The sequence below is a fragment of the Micromys minutus genome (assembly GCF_963924665.1).
Source record: "Micromys minutus genome assembly, chromosome: 3".
NCBI classification, from domain to species: domain Eukaryota; kingdom Metazoa; phylum Chordata; class Mammalia; order Rodentia; family Muridae; genus Micromys; species Micromys minutus.
This window is the reverse complement of record NC_137972.1, coordinates 51,760,877-51,776,758: the sequence shown is the minus strand read 5'-3', so window position 1 is coordinate 51,776,758 and position 15,882 is coordinate 51,760,877. Positions and strand designations below refer to the sequence as shown.

General features: G+C 43.9%; 1 protein-coding gene across 8 annotated transcripts in view; it reads right to left on the bottom strand.

Moving 5' to 3' along the window:
* Nucleotides 1-15,882, bottom strand: part of MAGI1 (membrane associated guanylate kinase, WW and PDZ domain containing 1) — a 565,599-nt gene that overhangs the window by 22,194 nt on the left and 527,523 nt on the right. For 5 of the 8 annotated variants that reach the window (XM_080914319.1, XM_080914320.1, XM_080914322.1 and 2 more), the window contains exons 14-17: nt 8,994-9,210; nt 5,489-5,572; nt 2,705-2,796; nt 1,102-1,294 (exon numbers count right to left, since the gene is read on the bottom strand). In XM_080914319.1, the coding sequence (XP_080770445.1) occupies nt 1,102-1,294; nt 2,705-2,796; nt 5,489-5,572; nt 8,994-9,210 (586 nt within the window). The remainder of the gene's footprint in view (nt 1-1,101; nt 1,295-2,704; nt 2,797-5,488; nt 5,573-8,993; nt 9,211-15,882) is intronic. The other 3 variants (XM_080914321.1, XM_080914323.1, XM_080914326.1) reach the window with 1 other exon arrangement.

The following is a 15,882-nucleotide window of genomic DNA, read 5'->3' as shown; positions in this document are numbered from 1 at the left end:
TTTCAAAAGAAGCCTGGACCAGGAGAGTGAAATTTACATTGCCCTACTACTTTAAGTTAAGCCAGGGAAATCGAATAGTTTCTGACTTACCTCAAAACTCAAAGCAAACTAGCTGACTGCCACCGGCAGCAGGGAATGTCATGTAAGAGCTTTGGTGGCCTGGGATGAGTTGTAAGGACACAGTCTGTGGTGGAGTAGGGCTGTTTTCAATGGCTGCCATTAGACTCTTATACTGGCATTTAGTAATGTTATTTTGTAATTACTTACATATCACTTAAACTAAGCTATGCTAGTGTTTTTTAAGGGCCAGCCAGTTTCATCTGGTGGTTAACTGCTACACTAACACAAAGGCTACAGAGAACTCATAGGGTTTACGTCACACTTCTTCAGGAAATCAACTGACAACGGTTAATCTTCCTCTTCCGTATTCTGCCGCACTGGCTTTGAGTAGAGGCTGCATGCAAAGATGAACAGTGAAGACACATGCTTCAGGAAAAACCAGATATGTCAGAGCTTTCTTAAACTGGCAAGAGACAGATACCGAAATACGTTCCGAGCCACAGGCATGGCAGGAAGGGGGCGCCAAAACCTGAGAGCATTTGGAGAAGTGTCCTTTTTGAGTTGAGCCTGAAAGGTATTTTAAAAATTGCAGAGGAAACCTAGAACTCCTAGCTTCTTAGCTTTCCAGTGAAGGGAAAGAAAAGCCTTGAGGAACAAAGCAACAGCAAGGGGCTGTGTGAGGTTGAGTTCATTCAGCAGTCCAAGCCTGGCTGAGTTCTCTGCATCCTGAGGTGATCTTTTCTCACACTGCTGCCAGGCTCTTGGGATGAGGATTATCACCCAGTGAAGAGGAAGGCTAAGTTCCGGTTGGTGAGGGGGCAAGAGGTAGGGGATGTGTAGTCAACTGGCACTCTTCTGGATGTCTTTCCTGGAGCATATGCAAACAGCATTTTAAACTACTTCTGAATGGCAGCAGGGCTGGAGAGAAACAAGCCATCTGCAAATTCTGAGCTTGATCACATTTGCAAACATTTGCTAAAATAGAAGCTTAGGAGGCAGACGCAGGCAGAGCACTGTCTGGGGGATGAATGAAAAACATACCGGCAAACACCACTTTACGCCTCACTGTGAGATTGACATGGCCTTGCTTGGCAGCTTGTTGCATAAGCTGAACCACGAGCTGGTGTGATTTCCCAATTACCGGTGTCCCATCCACACAGATTAATTCATCTCCAGACCTGAGGCGGCCGTCTGTGTCAGCAGCACCCAGTGGTACGATGTGACCGATATAAATCTGTTGAGTAATCAGATGACGGGTGAAACACTGTCCCGTTGGTTTTACTATCAAGGCTGATGGCCTGTGCATCTCTAGAAATAATTCAGTTTATTCATTCATAGCCACATGCATGCCACCACCAACTATTGAGCACCTACTGTGTGTAAGGCATTGTGCCAGGTGCTGTAACAGTTTGTAAAGAGGGGGAAGAGTATCTGTTACAGGGCTCTCTGAAACAGATGCATCTGTGGTCTGTCAATCATGTATTTTTCTTCTACTCTGGAAAAACAATCACTTTATTTACTTACTTGAGAAGCTTTTCCTCATTTCCTGTCCACTTAAGAACCTCACTTTCATTACGCCCCACTAATTACATCGACATTGCTTCTCTTAAAGGTCTAGCACTGTCTGCTGAGCAGTAGGGCATTTCACCAAACAGTATAAATGGAGCAGGCTGGCCTGACAGTCCCAGAAGGCAGAGGAATGTGTATAGCCAGTGCCTTGCAGTTTCACTGTTCCCTAGATGTGAGTTTAAACATTGGTGTGTGGCTCTGTCTTCTCAGTAGGACAATGATGTTACCATTTTCTTTACATGACATTTAGAGTTTATGAGAGACAGGAACAAAAAGATGAAGGACTTGGGCTGTGTCAGCCCCTCCACTTATACTAGCTCCGACCTTGGGCCAGTTAATTAATCATTCTGTGGCTTTTATTTTCTGGTTTGAAAAACAAGGATACATCCTGGATAAAGCATGCCTGTGTTAGAAGTCTTTAGCACAGTGCACCACACACAGCAACGGCTCAATGAGTAATAGCTTTTATTCCCAAGGGATCAAAGCTTCTCTTTTGTTTGCCTTGCAAAGGACATTGTGATGTTGAAAGTAAACGTACTCTAAGAAACCAAAACCCAGGGAGGAGACTCAGTGTTTCTAGATCACTGTTCAGGGTTCTTTTTCTCTTATTTAAGGACAGGCTGCCATTTTCTTAAACCACCACTGCTGCCCAGGGAAGTTCCCTCTGTGCTTTGGTCATTTACTACACAGACCCTATGCTTTCTACTCAAGTGCACACCTTTTCCCTACTGCAGATGCCACCTGGCTTTGTTAGGATGATGCTCACTTTGCCTTTTGTTTTCCTTCTTCTTAGTGTATGGACACTCATGGGGTTAGGGGCAGCTGTTGAAATTCCCCACCACACACAAAAGCTATAGAAAACAATACTTTCCTTCTTCCTCAAGACAAACAACAACAACAACAACAACAACAACAACAACTGCACAAAAAACCAGTATGAGATCCATACTACCCAAGGTGAAAGAGCCAAGGGCAGGGCTAGCTGGATTTCTATTGTGGTGATCTGTCATTGCTGCCATTTTCCTATGCAGCCTTAGCAAATAGCACTGGGGAAAGAAGCAGATAAAAGACTCACGGGTTCCCCTGGCTCATTGCCACCCAGAATTCTGAATCCAAATCCAGTCTCTTTTCTCCAGAGGAAGATGTCTTGCTCTTGGTAATCTGGAACTGCAGAGGAGAAGAAGGAAGAAAGATCATTTCACTAATAAAAGGGTTCGTGTGTCTAAGACGAACACAGACAGGACCAGCATGGATGGTGTACACACAAATAAAAGCCTCCCAGCACAGGCAACTGAAGAGAAGGTCATGGCTGGGTGACAGCCAACAACAAAGGGTACAGTAAGTAGCAGGCCAGTCAGCTCTGCAGTTCTCCAAAGGACTAGGAGCACCTGTTAAATTCCTACTCGAGCTCACACCAACATGGACAGCTAAGCCAGGAGTCAGCAAGGGCCTCTCTCCCCAGCATCCACAAATAAAACCACCTATAGTGGCAGTCTCTCTGGAGAAGTCACTGGATCTGTAGCATGGGATGTCCCTCTAAATGATGTTATTTTACTGGGAGGACAAGTATGGTTTGTACTAAAAGGAATTTCTAATTATTTTCTTTTTCCCTAACATAATCTCGACCACTGACACCAGTAATTTGATACGAGATCAATTAATTTTGTGAGAAAAAAAAACTACTTAAAAGGGGCTGTGGGGTGCACAGCTTGATGGGATATTGCTCACCTATCCTTCCCCAAGCCTTGGGTTTGCTCCCTGGCACCACGACAAAACACAACAACTCTAGAACTGGTAAATATAGAGTTTGATATGAGTTTAGTCCTATTACTCCAGAGTTGTCAAGTGAGGACAGAATCTTCTGGACAATTACCTGTATCTCATCACTCAGTTACAGCTTCCCTACAGTTTGCCTATGGTATTTGAATTATAAGCATTAACTCATTATTCAATAACTTGCTATCTTACGTTCAGCACTCAGTAATGACCTAGTGCTTTAAAACGAAGCTCTCAATGAATTCCGGAAAATGCTTGTTGTGCATGGACGCATTCTATGTAACTGCACTGTCACCTCAGGAACAATAAAAGTGGTTACGGCCATGTCATTCTCATTGAGGATTTGATATACATACTAAGTGCTTCATAGTCCATAAAGCGATATAACTTTTAGTTAAAGAGAATACATTATAATCTAGTTGCAGTGGCATTAAATCATCACCCCACATTCTTTCTTATTGGTTTCACTAACTGTATTTTGGGTTGTAGGAGTCTCTAGTCCTGGAATTTTAATTCCCACCTTCTCCAATTTTGTATGATGGAACAGGGAAGATGAAAATGGTGGCTTAGATTCCACATTGGGGAGAATGGTTTCTTTTTAGTGCTTTGTCTAGGGCCTAGGATACACAGTAAGTGAATAATCCAAGGGAGACTGTGTGAATAGGTAAGTACAAGGCAGAGAGTACTCGCTCACAGTTGGATGCTTTGCTTCAGTTACTTTAATGCTGGGGCTCTACCTAGGTTTGTGTATCTAGTCCTTTACAGTATAAATGCTAACCTGTAAAATGCCAAGGAAGGTCAACCCAGCTATAGCACAGGATCTCACTGAAACAATTAGAGACTAACATTTCCTTAAACACATTTATACACAAACCATTCATTCATTCATTCCTCTGTGAGTAGCTTAGTAAATAATGCTTTCTGTTATTTGCCCCACTGGAATAACAAGCTAACTCAGAGGGTGTTCTATCTTTTGGGTTATCCACAGAAGGCACCTAGCACCCCAAAAGACCACTGGGGATTTTCAGCTATACTTGGCTGCTGGAGCTTTCTGTGAGCAATGAAAGAACCTCTGCCAATGCCTTTGGCCCATAGTTTTACTTTCTTCAGCACCACATAGCACAAGACCATTTCTCCATCCTACAGGGACAAAGAAGCTGTAGCTCATTTCTGCTTTCTGTGGCAGTGAGGTGTCAGCCATCATGGTATCCGGAGGAGGAGACCCAACAGGTTTAGGCCAATCACCTGAGTTGTTAGTTCATGGGGGTAGGGGTCGAGGGATGGGGGAGGGTTTGCTACCTTTTAATCAACAAGCAATGGTAAGTTAATTAAAAATAAAAAGGGTGGCCTGTGACACTTGGGATATAAAGACACTGACAGTGAACCAGAAAACACAGACACAAACACCAACACAGACAAATGACAAAGAAAGTCTTCTGGTACTTTAATGTCAGCCTGTTAACAGCTTCGTTCTTCTGACTAGCTGAATACCATTGACCCAAGTAAATAGTAACTTTGGGTTGTGAATTGATATTGACACACACTATGGTATTCAAACTTTATCTTCTATGATTTCTTCTTTGTATAAACAGTCCTAAGGTTTCATTCCTCCAGTGTCCTCACTCTCTTCTTTCAGAGGTCATATTTTGAAGAACAGCAGGGTACGGCCATTTCCCCCAAATTACTATATTTTTTATTACTGTCGGTATTTTAGTGAGGCCAGTCTTACAGAATTTATAGCTTTAATCCAGCTGTGTATGTCCTAGGGGACAATCTCTGAGGCTAATATGCTTCTGGTATTGGTAGTGGTCACTTAACAAAGTAGCAGAATGACTTTCTTTGAAGTGTGGTGGGAGTGGGGTCACCAGGCCCTGGTGTCACCACTGGTACAGACTATGAAAACACACATGTCACCCCCTAATCTCATCTGACGCTTGGCTTATGCTGAGCCAATACAAGCCTAAAACCAGCCCTTCATGCACTTTTATCTTCCCTGGCTGCTGTGGACTTCTCCCCAGACAAATGGAAACATCAAACAGGATGGATGAGAATGAAGTAGCAAAAGTTTGTGGCAGATCCTTACTCTGACATTCTCCAAAATTCGTGGAATTGATCTCTCTTTCTCTTTCACCCTTGCTCAATCCTGACGCAGGCGAAGGTGACATAGCTGGAATATATATTTCACAATTGTGTAAAGTGTAATATGGGCTCTTTCTTAGTTCATTTTAACTCTGTTGTGATTGATAAGAGATGTTCAATTCAGTGTCACAATAAAGGTTACGAATCCTTTGGGATCAAAGACTGTAGCTCAGTTCTGGTTTTCACTTTTTTGTTTTGTGGTGCTTTAATTGAACACCGAGAGCTTCCTGTGACTTACAGCACCACCCTTAGGTATAATTAGGCTCTAACCACCTTCTTGAATGACCTTGTTTCGTGCCATGACCACTAGAAAGCTGTCTAAGCTCTCCCTGCCTTTTTGAGAAAATGGAAGTGTATGTGTACCACCATTACACACCAGCACTGATTACATAGGAGCATCAACCCAAGAGACTCTGTTCTTAAGGCTGCAGCATGCCCTGATGAATTCCAGGCAGTTCAAACCAGAATTGTCTTTCTTATGTTTGAGGCGAAATCACAGAACCCATTGACTTTGAATGAACACATAGAAACTGTTATAATCATCTTAAATTCCTGGTGTCAGACTTGTAAGCACAGCTTCCTAAAGTACAGCTTTATAATATGGTTAAGGTGACAGCGTTGACTGCTTTCTTTTCAAGCTATACCACAAACAAGCAGAAACTTTACTTATAAGCTTTGGAGTTCCTTTTATAGCAAATGCTGCTGTACACCAGTTGACTGTGAATGTCTGCTAAGACCAATCATGTCATTCTTAAAGACATGGATCCAACTGGCATATTATCTGGAGAAAATACAGAACAGGCAAGATGGCTTATTTAAAGGACTTCAAGTCTTTAATTAACACTGAAATCCTTCAAAGGGATTCATTAACACATCTGTAACTCTGATTAAGTCGTCATTTTGACACTGCTGTTTTGGCAGATGGCCAAACTGAGAGGATGGTATTTTGCAAAACACCGAGACCATGTGAAAGAAAGTGGTCAGTTGCGTGTCTATCTTTACGTTGCCTTTAGCAATGAAGTTTAATAAAAAGGAAAAGGTTCTTCAACATTAAAGGAATAATATGTATATTTGCTGTACGGTGACTTCCTTTTCCTTCAGTAGTTGTTTTTATTATCAAGGGATGGGGAGATCCAGATCCTCCTTTTTCTAAAAAATGTTCTTAGGAGACAAAATACAAAATAACTCAGGGCAACAGAAGAAATACATTTGAGATGAAACAAAATACTAATTCAAAGGTAAGATTGATATAGGTTCATCAGTAGGAACCATAGGAAGAAGAACATCTCTGACAGAATTATTACTAAGGGGTGGGAGTCATACAGTAGAGAAGAGACATTGATCCCTGCTCCTGATTGCTTAGATGCTACACAAAATCAAGGAGCAACGTTGAAAGATTTCCAAATGTTTGCCTCCCTCCATTTGAGCAATGCCAGTGCTTACAGCAATTGGATATGGCCATACTGGATATTTCAATTTCTTTTCCTGGTGAAAACTTTTTTTAAAAGTTGAATATCCAAATCCCAAGAAATACTGCTGCTTTAGGGTAAATAAGCCTACCACTGAGTATGTGCCTGGAGTGCCCTGTCAATCCAGGAGGACCAGCCAGTAGTTCAGGGGATGATTTATTGGATCACAAAATGATTGGACCATGTTAAACTCAATCATAATGGGCCACAGTCAATAAAGCAATCCCTCAACATCTCCTGAAGAAGCCACATGGTGAGAGAGGCCTGTGAAGGGAATGGAACGTTCTCCCTGGGAAGGCATTCCTTCAGTAGCATTTGAAAGAAAACTCACTACAATTAGAAAGGATTCCTGGTATGAAGCCCAGGTATAAACTAGTTGGGCATTCATGATCTGAAAACCTCAAATGCTCTGAAACCCAAAGCTTTTAAGTACTGGTGTAACACCACAAGAAGAAAAGGCCATGCCATAAAACACATTCACAAATAAACATCAGTACAAATACAGTTTAAAATGACTTTCTGGCTTCGAGTGTAAAGGATATATGGAACATAAACGGATTTGAAATTTAGACTCGAGTCCTGTTCTCAGATAATCTCTATGCATAAGCAAATGTTTCATAATCTGAAGTTGAAAGCATTTTTGATAAAGGATAATCAGCTTTGTTGTTTACGTTGTCTATGGGACATTTCCTTCTGTCTGGTTTTCAGAATAGTTTGATGACATCTTCCTCGGTAGGTGTGTGTGTGTGTGTGTGTGTGTGTGTGTGTGTTCCATTTTCAAATTAGCTGGTTTTATCAGCATGGTGAGGCTGAGACAGAACAACAGTCTATCTGATGGTTCACTATTGTACCCTGATGATACTTCAAGGGACCTCTAATAGCTGATAATCAGCAAGAGGTGAGACCCTCACAGGCCCCCCAATTGTTCATTTTTAACTAAGGGCTTGGTCAGCTTTGCTTCTTGGGGCTGCTGGCCTTACACCTTGCCTTTATCTGAGTCATGGAACTATAGAAGTCTCCCCAAACATCCTTCAGCCAGCACGGCTGTGCTGTTCTGCCGGGCCCGAGTGGTTGGTAGCAATGTCTCTCACCAGCTTCTGGGCTGAAGTCTCCATGGAGGCGACTAGAGCTGTGTCTAGGGACAAAACCCATGCTAAGAGCAGCCAGGCAAAGCAATGCTGTTTTCTCAGCTTCTCCCAAGACACAAATAGAATGTCTTTCCTCCTAAGACAGGCTGCCTCATTCCAGGGCATACTGACCGACCATCTGGAGAGACAAATGTCAGTGACAGTAAAGCTCACTGCTTGAAACGCTTCTAGCAAGCTCAGGGCACTTTAGGGTCTCGCTTTGATAAAATAATGAAGACCACGGATGGTGAGCATCCTCAGTAGTCATAAAAAAGGAGAGAAGAGAAATACGGAGGGCATTTTAGGTTTTTAAAATCTAGAAAGTTCTGAAGCCCATCTCTCCAAGTCTGCCTAATAAAAAGGCATTGCACAGAGCACAGTGACCGGTGTACAGATAATTAAGCTACAATTGTCCCCTGTGAGGTTTCCCCCAAGAACACACCTGACCATAATATATGTAATAAAGCTGCAATCGACCCCCCACACTTTTTAAGGGAAACATTTGTAAATAAGAAAGAGGGGAAAATAAAACATTACCAGTATTTTTTAAAATCCACAAGGCCACCAAGAAAGCACCTGAGCTCTTATCATGAACCTACAATCACAGTAATGCTCCACTGTGTGTCTGAGCAGCTTGGGCAAACCAGAGCACAGAGTGTGCCACGGTCTCCACTTGGGAAAGGACCACCGCTGTACCCGAGCTTCCTCAGAATAGAGACATCGCCCAGGCTACACAGATAACTGGAAGATTCTATGAGCTCTACGATGCCATGGTCCACCTTGCTTACATCTGTCCACTCGACACCTAGGCCTCTTCTGTTAGGAAGTTAGCAGAAACCCAGGCTTTACTCACGTCGGTTTTCATACATGCTCCTTGACTGGGCCCAGATTTTAAAAGGATCTGGCTTTTTCTGCCCAGAGCTGTCGGTCTGATCTGGAGCAGGGACGTCTGCAGGTGGGTACTCAGGGAGCACCTGTGTGCTGTGGCTCGGGGACGCTGTGTGCACGCTCCGGTGGCTGGATACACTGTGCTGGGAGCTGTTCTGGCTGTCTTTCCTCTCCAGTGGCTGCTGTAAGAAAGCAAGCGAGAGAGCCAAGAAAGGAGGATGACCGTGGCTTCTGCAGTGGGCATCTCTCCCCGCCTGACTTTGCACAGTGTGTACATCTGAGCTTAAAACAACACACTCTGGCTTCTACCTTTTTCCAGCCAAGTGTTGGATGCAGATAAATCCTCAGATGATTGGCAGAAAGACAGAGGTCTGGACTAGACAGGAAGATATAACCACAGATCATGGTGTTCTCTGGGCTGTACGAGGGAAGCAAATCTGATTTTCATTGTAAGTTCTCAGGAAGATACACTGGGCTTCTCTAGTTGAAGATGCACCATCTATCCTGATACCTTCATTTCCTGACAAAATGTGATTCAAGATACCTGTCTCGGATGTAAGTCTGTACTGTAAACAACACAGACAGGCAGGACTTAAAAGGCTTCCTGTGACTCCATATGCTGTACCTCTTAGTCATAAGATACATGCTCTGCTCTAAAGGTTTCTTCCAGTTCTGTTCCAGCAGAGACTGGGTCAGAGCTTTAGGGAGTCACGCCTAGAGCCACAGCACAGAGCTTCTACAGTTTTCCATCAATCAAAAAGGCAATGCTTTCTGCCTCTTGAATTACTGATACTACAGTGAGTTTAAAAGAGCAAATGTGATGTATGTATACGTAGTGCCCTGCAGGGGTCGCCTTCCCAGACTGGTAACTGTCCACTGTTCAAATACCTTTCAGAGGGAACTTCATTGACTTCAAAGGCAGAGTCAAAGTTCTCGATCACCGAGACCAGCTTAGCACAGATGCTTATCTATCGAAGTATTCTCTGAATTGACAGAGGCAACAACCAGGACCATGGTTTTACGCCTGCAAATACTACACTGGAGTTCTGTCCCCTTTGCAAAAGACATTGTATTACTTAAGTTCTCCACCTAGTTATCAGGAGGTAGGAGACTGGTGTGTGCATCTCTGTCCTCTATCACACAAAGCACAGACCTGTTCAAAGAGGTCAGAGGCCGCCACCATTCCTACTTCCTGCTCTCCCCTCAGGCAGCTTCCATCTTTCAACCCTTGTTGGAAATGCCCATGAGCCTTTCCCCCATTAGCTCTTGTTTTGAAGTAAGTGGATAAAGAAAAGCCCAAAAAGAACACAGGGTTTTATATTTGTGTGGCAAGCATTTTATTGGAAGCCATCTCTCAAATGCTTGATTTGCTTCTGACTTCTAGAGCTCTGACTACAGGTTTTGGAAAAGTTGTGTACTTAAGGGAAAGTCCCTCCCACCTACAGGTGAAGTGGTGCAGGCTCTGGGGAAAGCACAGGGCAAATACAATGTATCACCCTTTTTGAAGGCAGCAAATACAATGTATCACCCTTTCTTCAGGGGATTATAAAGCATTTGGCTCTGTGCTAGATAGGCTGGACAGACTTGACATAGGCACCCTGCCATCTTTTAAGGTCCTTCTCCACACTGACATCAGCTCTATGGCCTCATATCATGCCCTGAGAAGTGATCCCTGCTCTGTCCCTTCCTTGGGCGACATGCTGGAGCTGTTGAGGGCGAGAACAGCACCAGGTCTCTTTAGGATGAGCACAGCAAACCATCTTCTCACTGTGCATCTCTCACAAGGCTCTCAATCAAGGCATACACAGCATCTGCCCATTGGTGCTGTAAGCATATTGCAGAATATTTAGAAAAAAATTAAAAAATTTAAAAAAATGCTTAGGTTTCTTCCTTTAAGTTTCATTTTTTTTCAGTGTGGTGCATACACACACACACACACACACACACACACATACACACACACACACGCGCGCGCGCGCGCGCAACAGGTAACATTTTACAAGGAAAATTAAAGGCTATTTCCATCTTGATGTGAACTTTAGTAACCAGAATTAATGTGGACTATGACTTTTATGCTGTTAAGGAGCCATTCTAAATATAAAAACAAGTCATTCCATGCAGGAGCCGAGTTTGCCTGGAGACTTACTCTTCCTGTCAAATGCCTGACTGTAGGATGAACCCATCAAAACTGGGTTCATTTCACAGATGAGATAAGCCTCTAATCCTGAAAGCTTCCATCTCCATTCGAGGTCACTTACCCCCATCCCCTAGGCCTACATGCTACAGTGTACCTGGAGAATGCTCATATGTGGCTGTTTCAGGGGGTACACTTTGCAGTATGTGTTCCCCTAACTTCTTGGGTGCCTGTCCCTGAAAATCAAACTTTAAGCTTTTCCTCCCTGTTACACTGAGAGTCTGATAAGTGGTGGGCACTTCTGATGTATAACATGTACACAGTGAATGGCCCACACAGAGCCAAGGGGTTGAGCACCTGTCCCCAGCTGGTGGTCCTGTTGGCAGGTTGCTGAGCCTTTGGGACATGTGGCCAGCTACTAGAAGTGGGTCTCCTGGGTGGTTCTCGAAGATGATAAAGCCCTTCTGGTGCTAGCTTAGCCTTTCTGACTCTCACCTGTCACCAGAATGTGACCAGCTGCTTCATGCTCCTGCTGAGAGAGATTAAGCCGATCCTCCAGTTGTGCCTCCATATCTCATCCCACCTGACATCCTGAGCTCATGAGCAAAACCGAACTTCTTTTCCCTTAAGCTGCTTCTGTCAAGGATTTCTCACCCAGATGAGAGGAATCGAGTACAGAGTCAGACATGTTGCTCAAATGGGTTTCTAAGGACCTAGAATGTTTATCTCATCCTAGACACTCTGTCTGTGGGGACACTGAGGGTCTAGCCACAGGTTTAACTAGAGCTTGCTTGGCCACAAAGGGAGAATGCATATGAAGTCTCCAGAAAACACTTCAGCCACCTTTCACATTATAATAGTATTTCTCACCTCACCTAGAAGACCTCATTGAAGACTGATTTAAAACAAAATGAGAAACAAATCAGCATCTCTGACAAACTGTGCCTCTGAGTCTCTTTAATGTCTACCTATGTGGCCTCTTGGTTGAAAAATACCAGAGAGAAGAATTTCCAAAGTTTTGGAGAATTGTGCTCCGAAGTTATACTAGAGAACTATCACTCACAGGCTTGACCTGTGCCACACTGAAGGACTACAGCCCAGAAACCTGGATTTGCACCTTGGTGAGATTTAGCCCTGCTTTATGTTTTAAAACTGAGCACCTTCCCTCAATTTAAAGATGCACTCTGTAATGAAGATCTTGGGGGTTTGGGGGTTGTACTCCAAATTGCAAAATGTTCTTCATTTTCAATGACATCCTTTATCAGCATATAAAGCTCTCAAATTAAAATCATGTGTGTGTGTGTGTGTGTGTGTGTGTGTGTGTGTGTTGTAAAAAAGTTTTACTATGTAGCCCAGGCTAAGCACAAACTCTGGATTCTCCTGCCTGGGTTTTAAGGGTGTGCTACCTTCACCTCATTTTTTCTGAGTGTGGCACTTGCTCACAGACAAGCAGCTATAAGGCTGTAGCTTTCATCCTGTTAAAGGGAGCCTGTGCGTGGACAAAGAGACACTCAGCACACTATCAGGATACCAGAGAGGCCGGCCTGCAGTGACCACCTGCACCATATTTATTCACTTGACAATAAGAAAACAGCAGATAAATAAAAAGATGTTACCCAATTGCCTGGAATTTATATCTGAACATGACTGCATGTGTGCAGATGAATATGGAATGAACCAAGCATTCAGAATATATTTAAAGCAATGTACCCCAGCGTCCTTTGGACAGCGGGTTTTATGGATGGGCGTATAGAAGAGAATTTTGGCAATGGACCCAGCATGTGCTAAGTCTTCACTCAAAAAATGAGCTTGGACTCTCTGCAGAATGGACAGTGACTGAAAGAGGGAGCTGGACACGGACCCGGAAGTCAGATACCGCAAATGCTTCCTTCTTAACTGTGGAGGAAGAATCCACTTACGTGAGTAAAGTAGGAATGTGTTAGAGTTCATGTGCTTCTGGGAAGTTTGGTCAGGGTAGGGAATGGATGTAGAGACCACCGGAAGCAGGCAGGCTGGTCGGAAGGTCACCTTTGCTCTGCACCTGAGGGACTCTACTGGGGCAGAGGTTTGATGAAGGAGAGGCTCTGCTGACAGGATCCCCAGCTCAGAAACACTGCATTGTCCCCATGAACAGAGTTCATGGTCGGGGCGAGTGCTATGTACCAGACAAAGTCACCTATGCTACTGTCACTGGGCTGATATTTCTGAACTGAGAGCTTCATTCTTGAATCTCCGTCAACTCGGAAGAAGAAAATGGGCTTAATTTTAAAATCTCTTTAAGAGTCCTTGACCATGAACTTGTATCACAAAACCTTTTAGAATGAAATTGTACCTATCTCTATAAAATGAATGATTTTCTCATACTACTTACAGTCAGGTCAGGGAGACTGGGGAGGCGCAGTGGTTTGTATACATGGAAATGGGAAAAAATTTACCTCATCAGTATTTCACAGAATGGCTTAGAAATGGAGGTTCTTATAAAGTAAACTGAAAATATTTGCTCGGAAGAACAAATGAATACAGACAGCACTTAGGAGCTTAGATGATGAAAAGAATTCATGTGGCTTAAAGATGACAAATTGATCCATTTTAAAGCCAAATTATTTACAGTTGAGGTATCTGCCAAGACCCAAGGCCACTGCGGCGATCTGCATAGACAAGAGGAGCAGATCCAACTGCTGCTGAGGTCTGAGGCCAAGGTCATCAGAAGTGTGAAAATGGCAAAGCACTGGCTTTTCTTCCCTTTGGCCTCTTTCTCTGGCCTCCTAGTCAAATTCTGTCTCACAGACAAATGAAGGCACAGAACACTGGCTGGCCAAAAACAGGAAATTTGAGTCATATAAAGTATAAGGAACTGGGCAAAATGGACAGTCTATACTTGCAGAGGCTCCCATGGGCTGTTCACTGAGATGGGAGGCGAGAGGCCATTCAAAGTCATCTATTCCTTTGCCCATCTACCGACCTCACTGTTTCTCCTCATGGCCTGCAGAGCCTGTGATGAGATCATGTGGTGGTTTTGGACTTGTGAAGCTTAGGGGTGCAGTGTGAGAGGTTGAGCATGTCACAGAGGGTGACTCAGGCAGGAGTCACCCAGTACATCTGTCAGCTAAGAGGTCTTGTGTCCCCTTCACATGTTTTAATGACTTGTTCCAGAACTTTCATCTCTTCCAGGTAAATGGAACAGGAGATGAGGGAGTGACGCTTTCGATGGCTATCTTGAAGATGTCACCTCACCTCTGGTCTTAAAACTGTATGTGTCCTCAGCCTGCCAGGGAGTTCCAAACAATTTCAGTCAGCCACAGTTCTTCACTCTACCTTGGCTCTGACTCTACTTAGGTCACTGGAACTGACAGCGGTATGGCTGCCTAATGTGTACACTCCGTCCTTCTTCCACTCCTGGAGACTTTAATCCCCATGAGAGAGGGTCTAGACTGAACTGTTGATGCTGCGGTACCCATCTCACTTCCCAGCTGCTGGGAGGAAGGGATGTTTTCTCTTAGTTCCTGGATACCTGCACTGTTACCACCTAGAAGACAGTCATTAAGCATCTGCATTTCCAATGTCTCATTCCAAGTTCCATCCTTAGTGGTCCTCACTACTACATGTGCTAAATGAAAGGATGAATAGATGGTTGAGTTGGTGGAAGAGAAATCTATGGATGGGCATAAGACTAGTGAAGAGATAATGAAACCAACAGGTTAACAAAGAGAGAACAGAGACCGTGGGATGTGACCCAGCAGGAACACGGGTGGATCTGACTTAAAATGTTTCCTGTGCGATTCAGAATTCAAAAATCCCTATACCCACAAGATTTCTGCATGCAATTTAAACTGACAAAGTTTCTAGTCAGAATGATTAAGTTGGGTTATAAGTTTTCCAGAGAAGTCTAAAATCCCACAACAAATGTGCCTTACTTTTTACTGCAACATGGTAGAAAATCTATGACGTAGAAATGCAGGTATTGAATTAATAAAATGTTATTAAGATACCAACCAATCTCCCGAGAGTACACAAAACCCACAAGCAGCATTCAAACTAAATCTTGTAAGTTGAATTACGTATTCAGAATGAGCTGTAGGGACAATTCAGGAGGTGAAACAACATTAAAATGCCAAATCCTTCTGCTCTACTAAAATCTCAACTATCTAATTATTGAAAACATTAAAAAATAAAGAAAAAGTATGGGAGCCCAGGGATCCCGTCCATCATCAGGGGGAAGCCAGCCTGTCAGAACCTCAGCAAGCAGCCTACAGTGTGGACGTGGTTCAGATTCTATTCGCAGAGCTGAGGTGGAATCCACATGGATCACAACCCAGGTACAACCACTGCACCTTTAACTGCGCAGCCTGCAGAACTGCCGCTGTCACTGCCTGAGCCTCACAACCAGCACCTGGACACCCAGCATCCCTGTGGATCCCCTCCAACGCCACTGAAAACATCCCATCATCATCTGGTCCACTGGCAGGGCACCATCCAAATTCAGACTGGGGAAAGGGAAACAGCTTTCCATCACCTGTGTAAGCTCCCACTGATCACAGATGTTTGCAATGCTCTCCTGCCAACAGCAGCCCTTGGCTGATAGTCCCTTAATCATGTGCAGCAGCTGCCAGTGTGCCAGCGTGCCATGCAAGCTGCTGTCCCTGTCCTGGAGCAGGACCCAGGTGAGGACAAGCCCCAAGCTGAGAACCTGCTCTTAAATCCAGCAGCACCCACCCTCTTA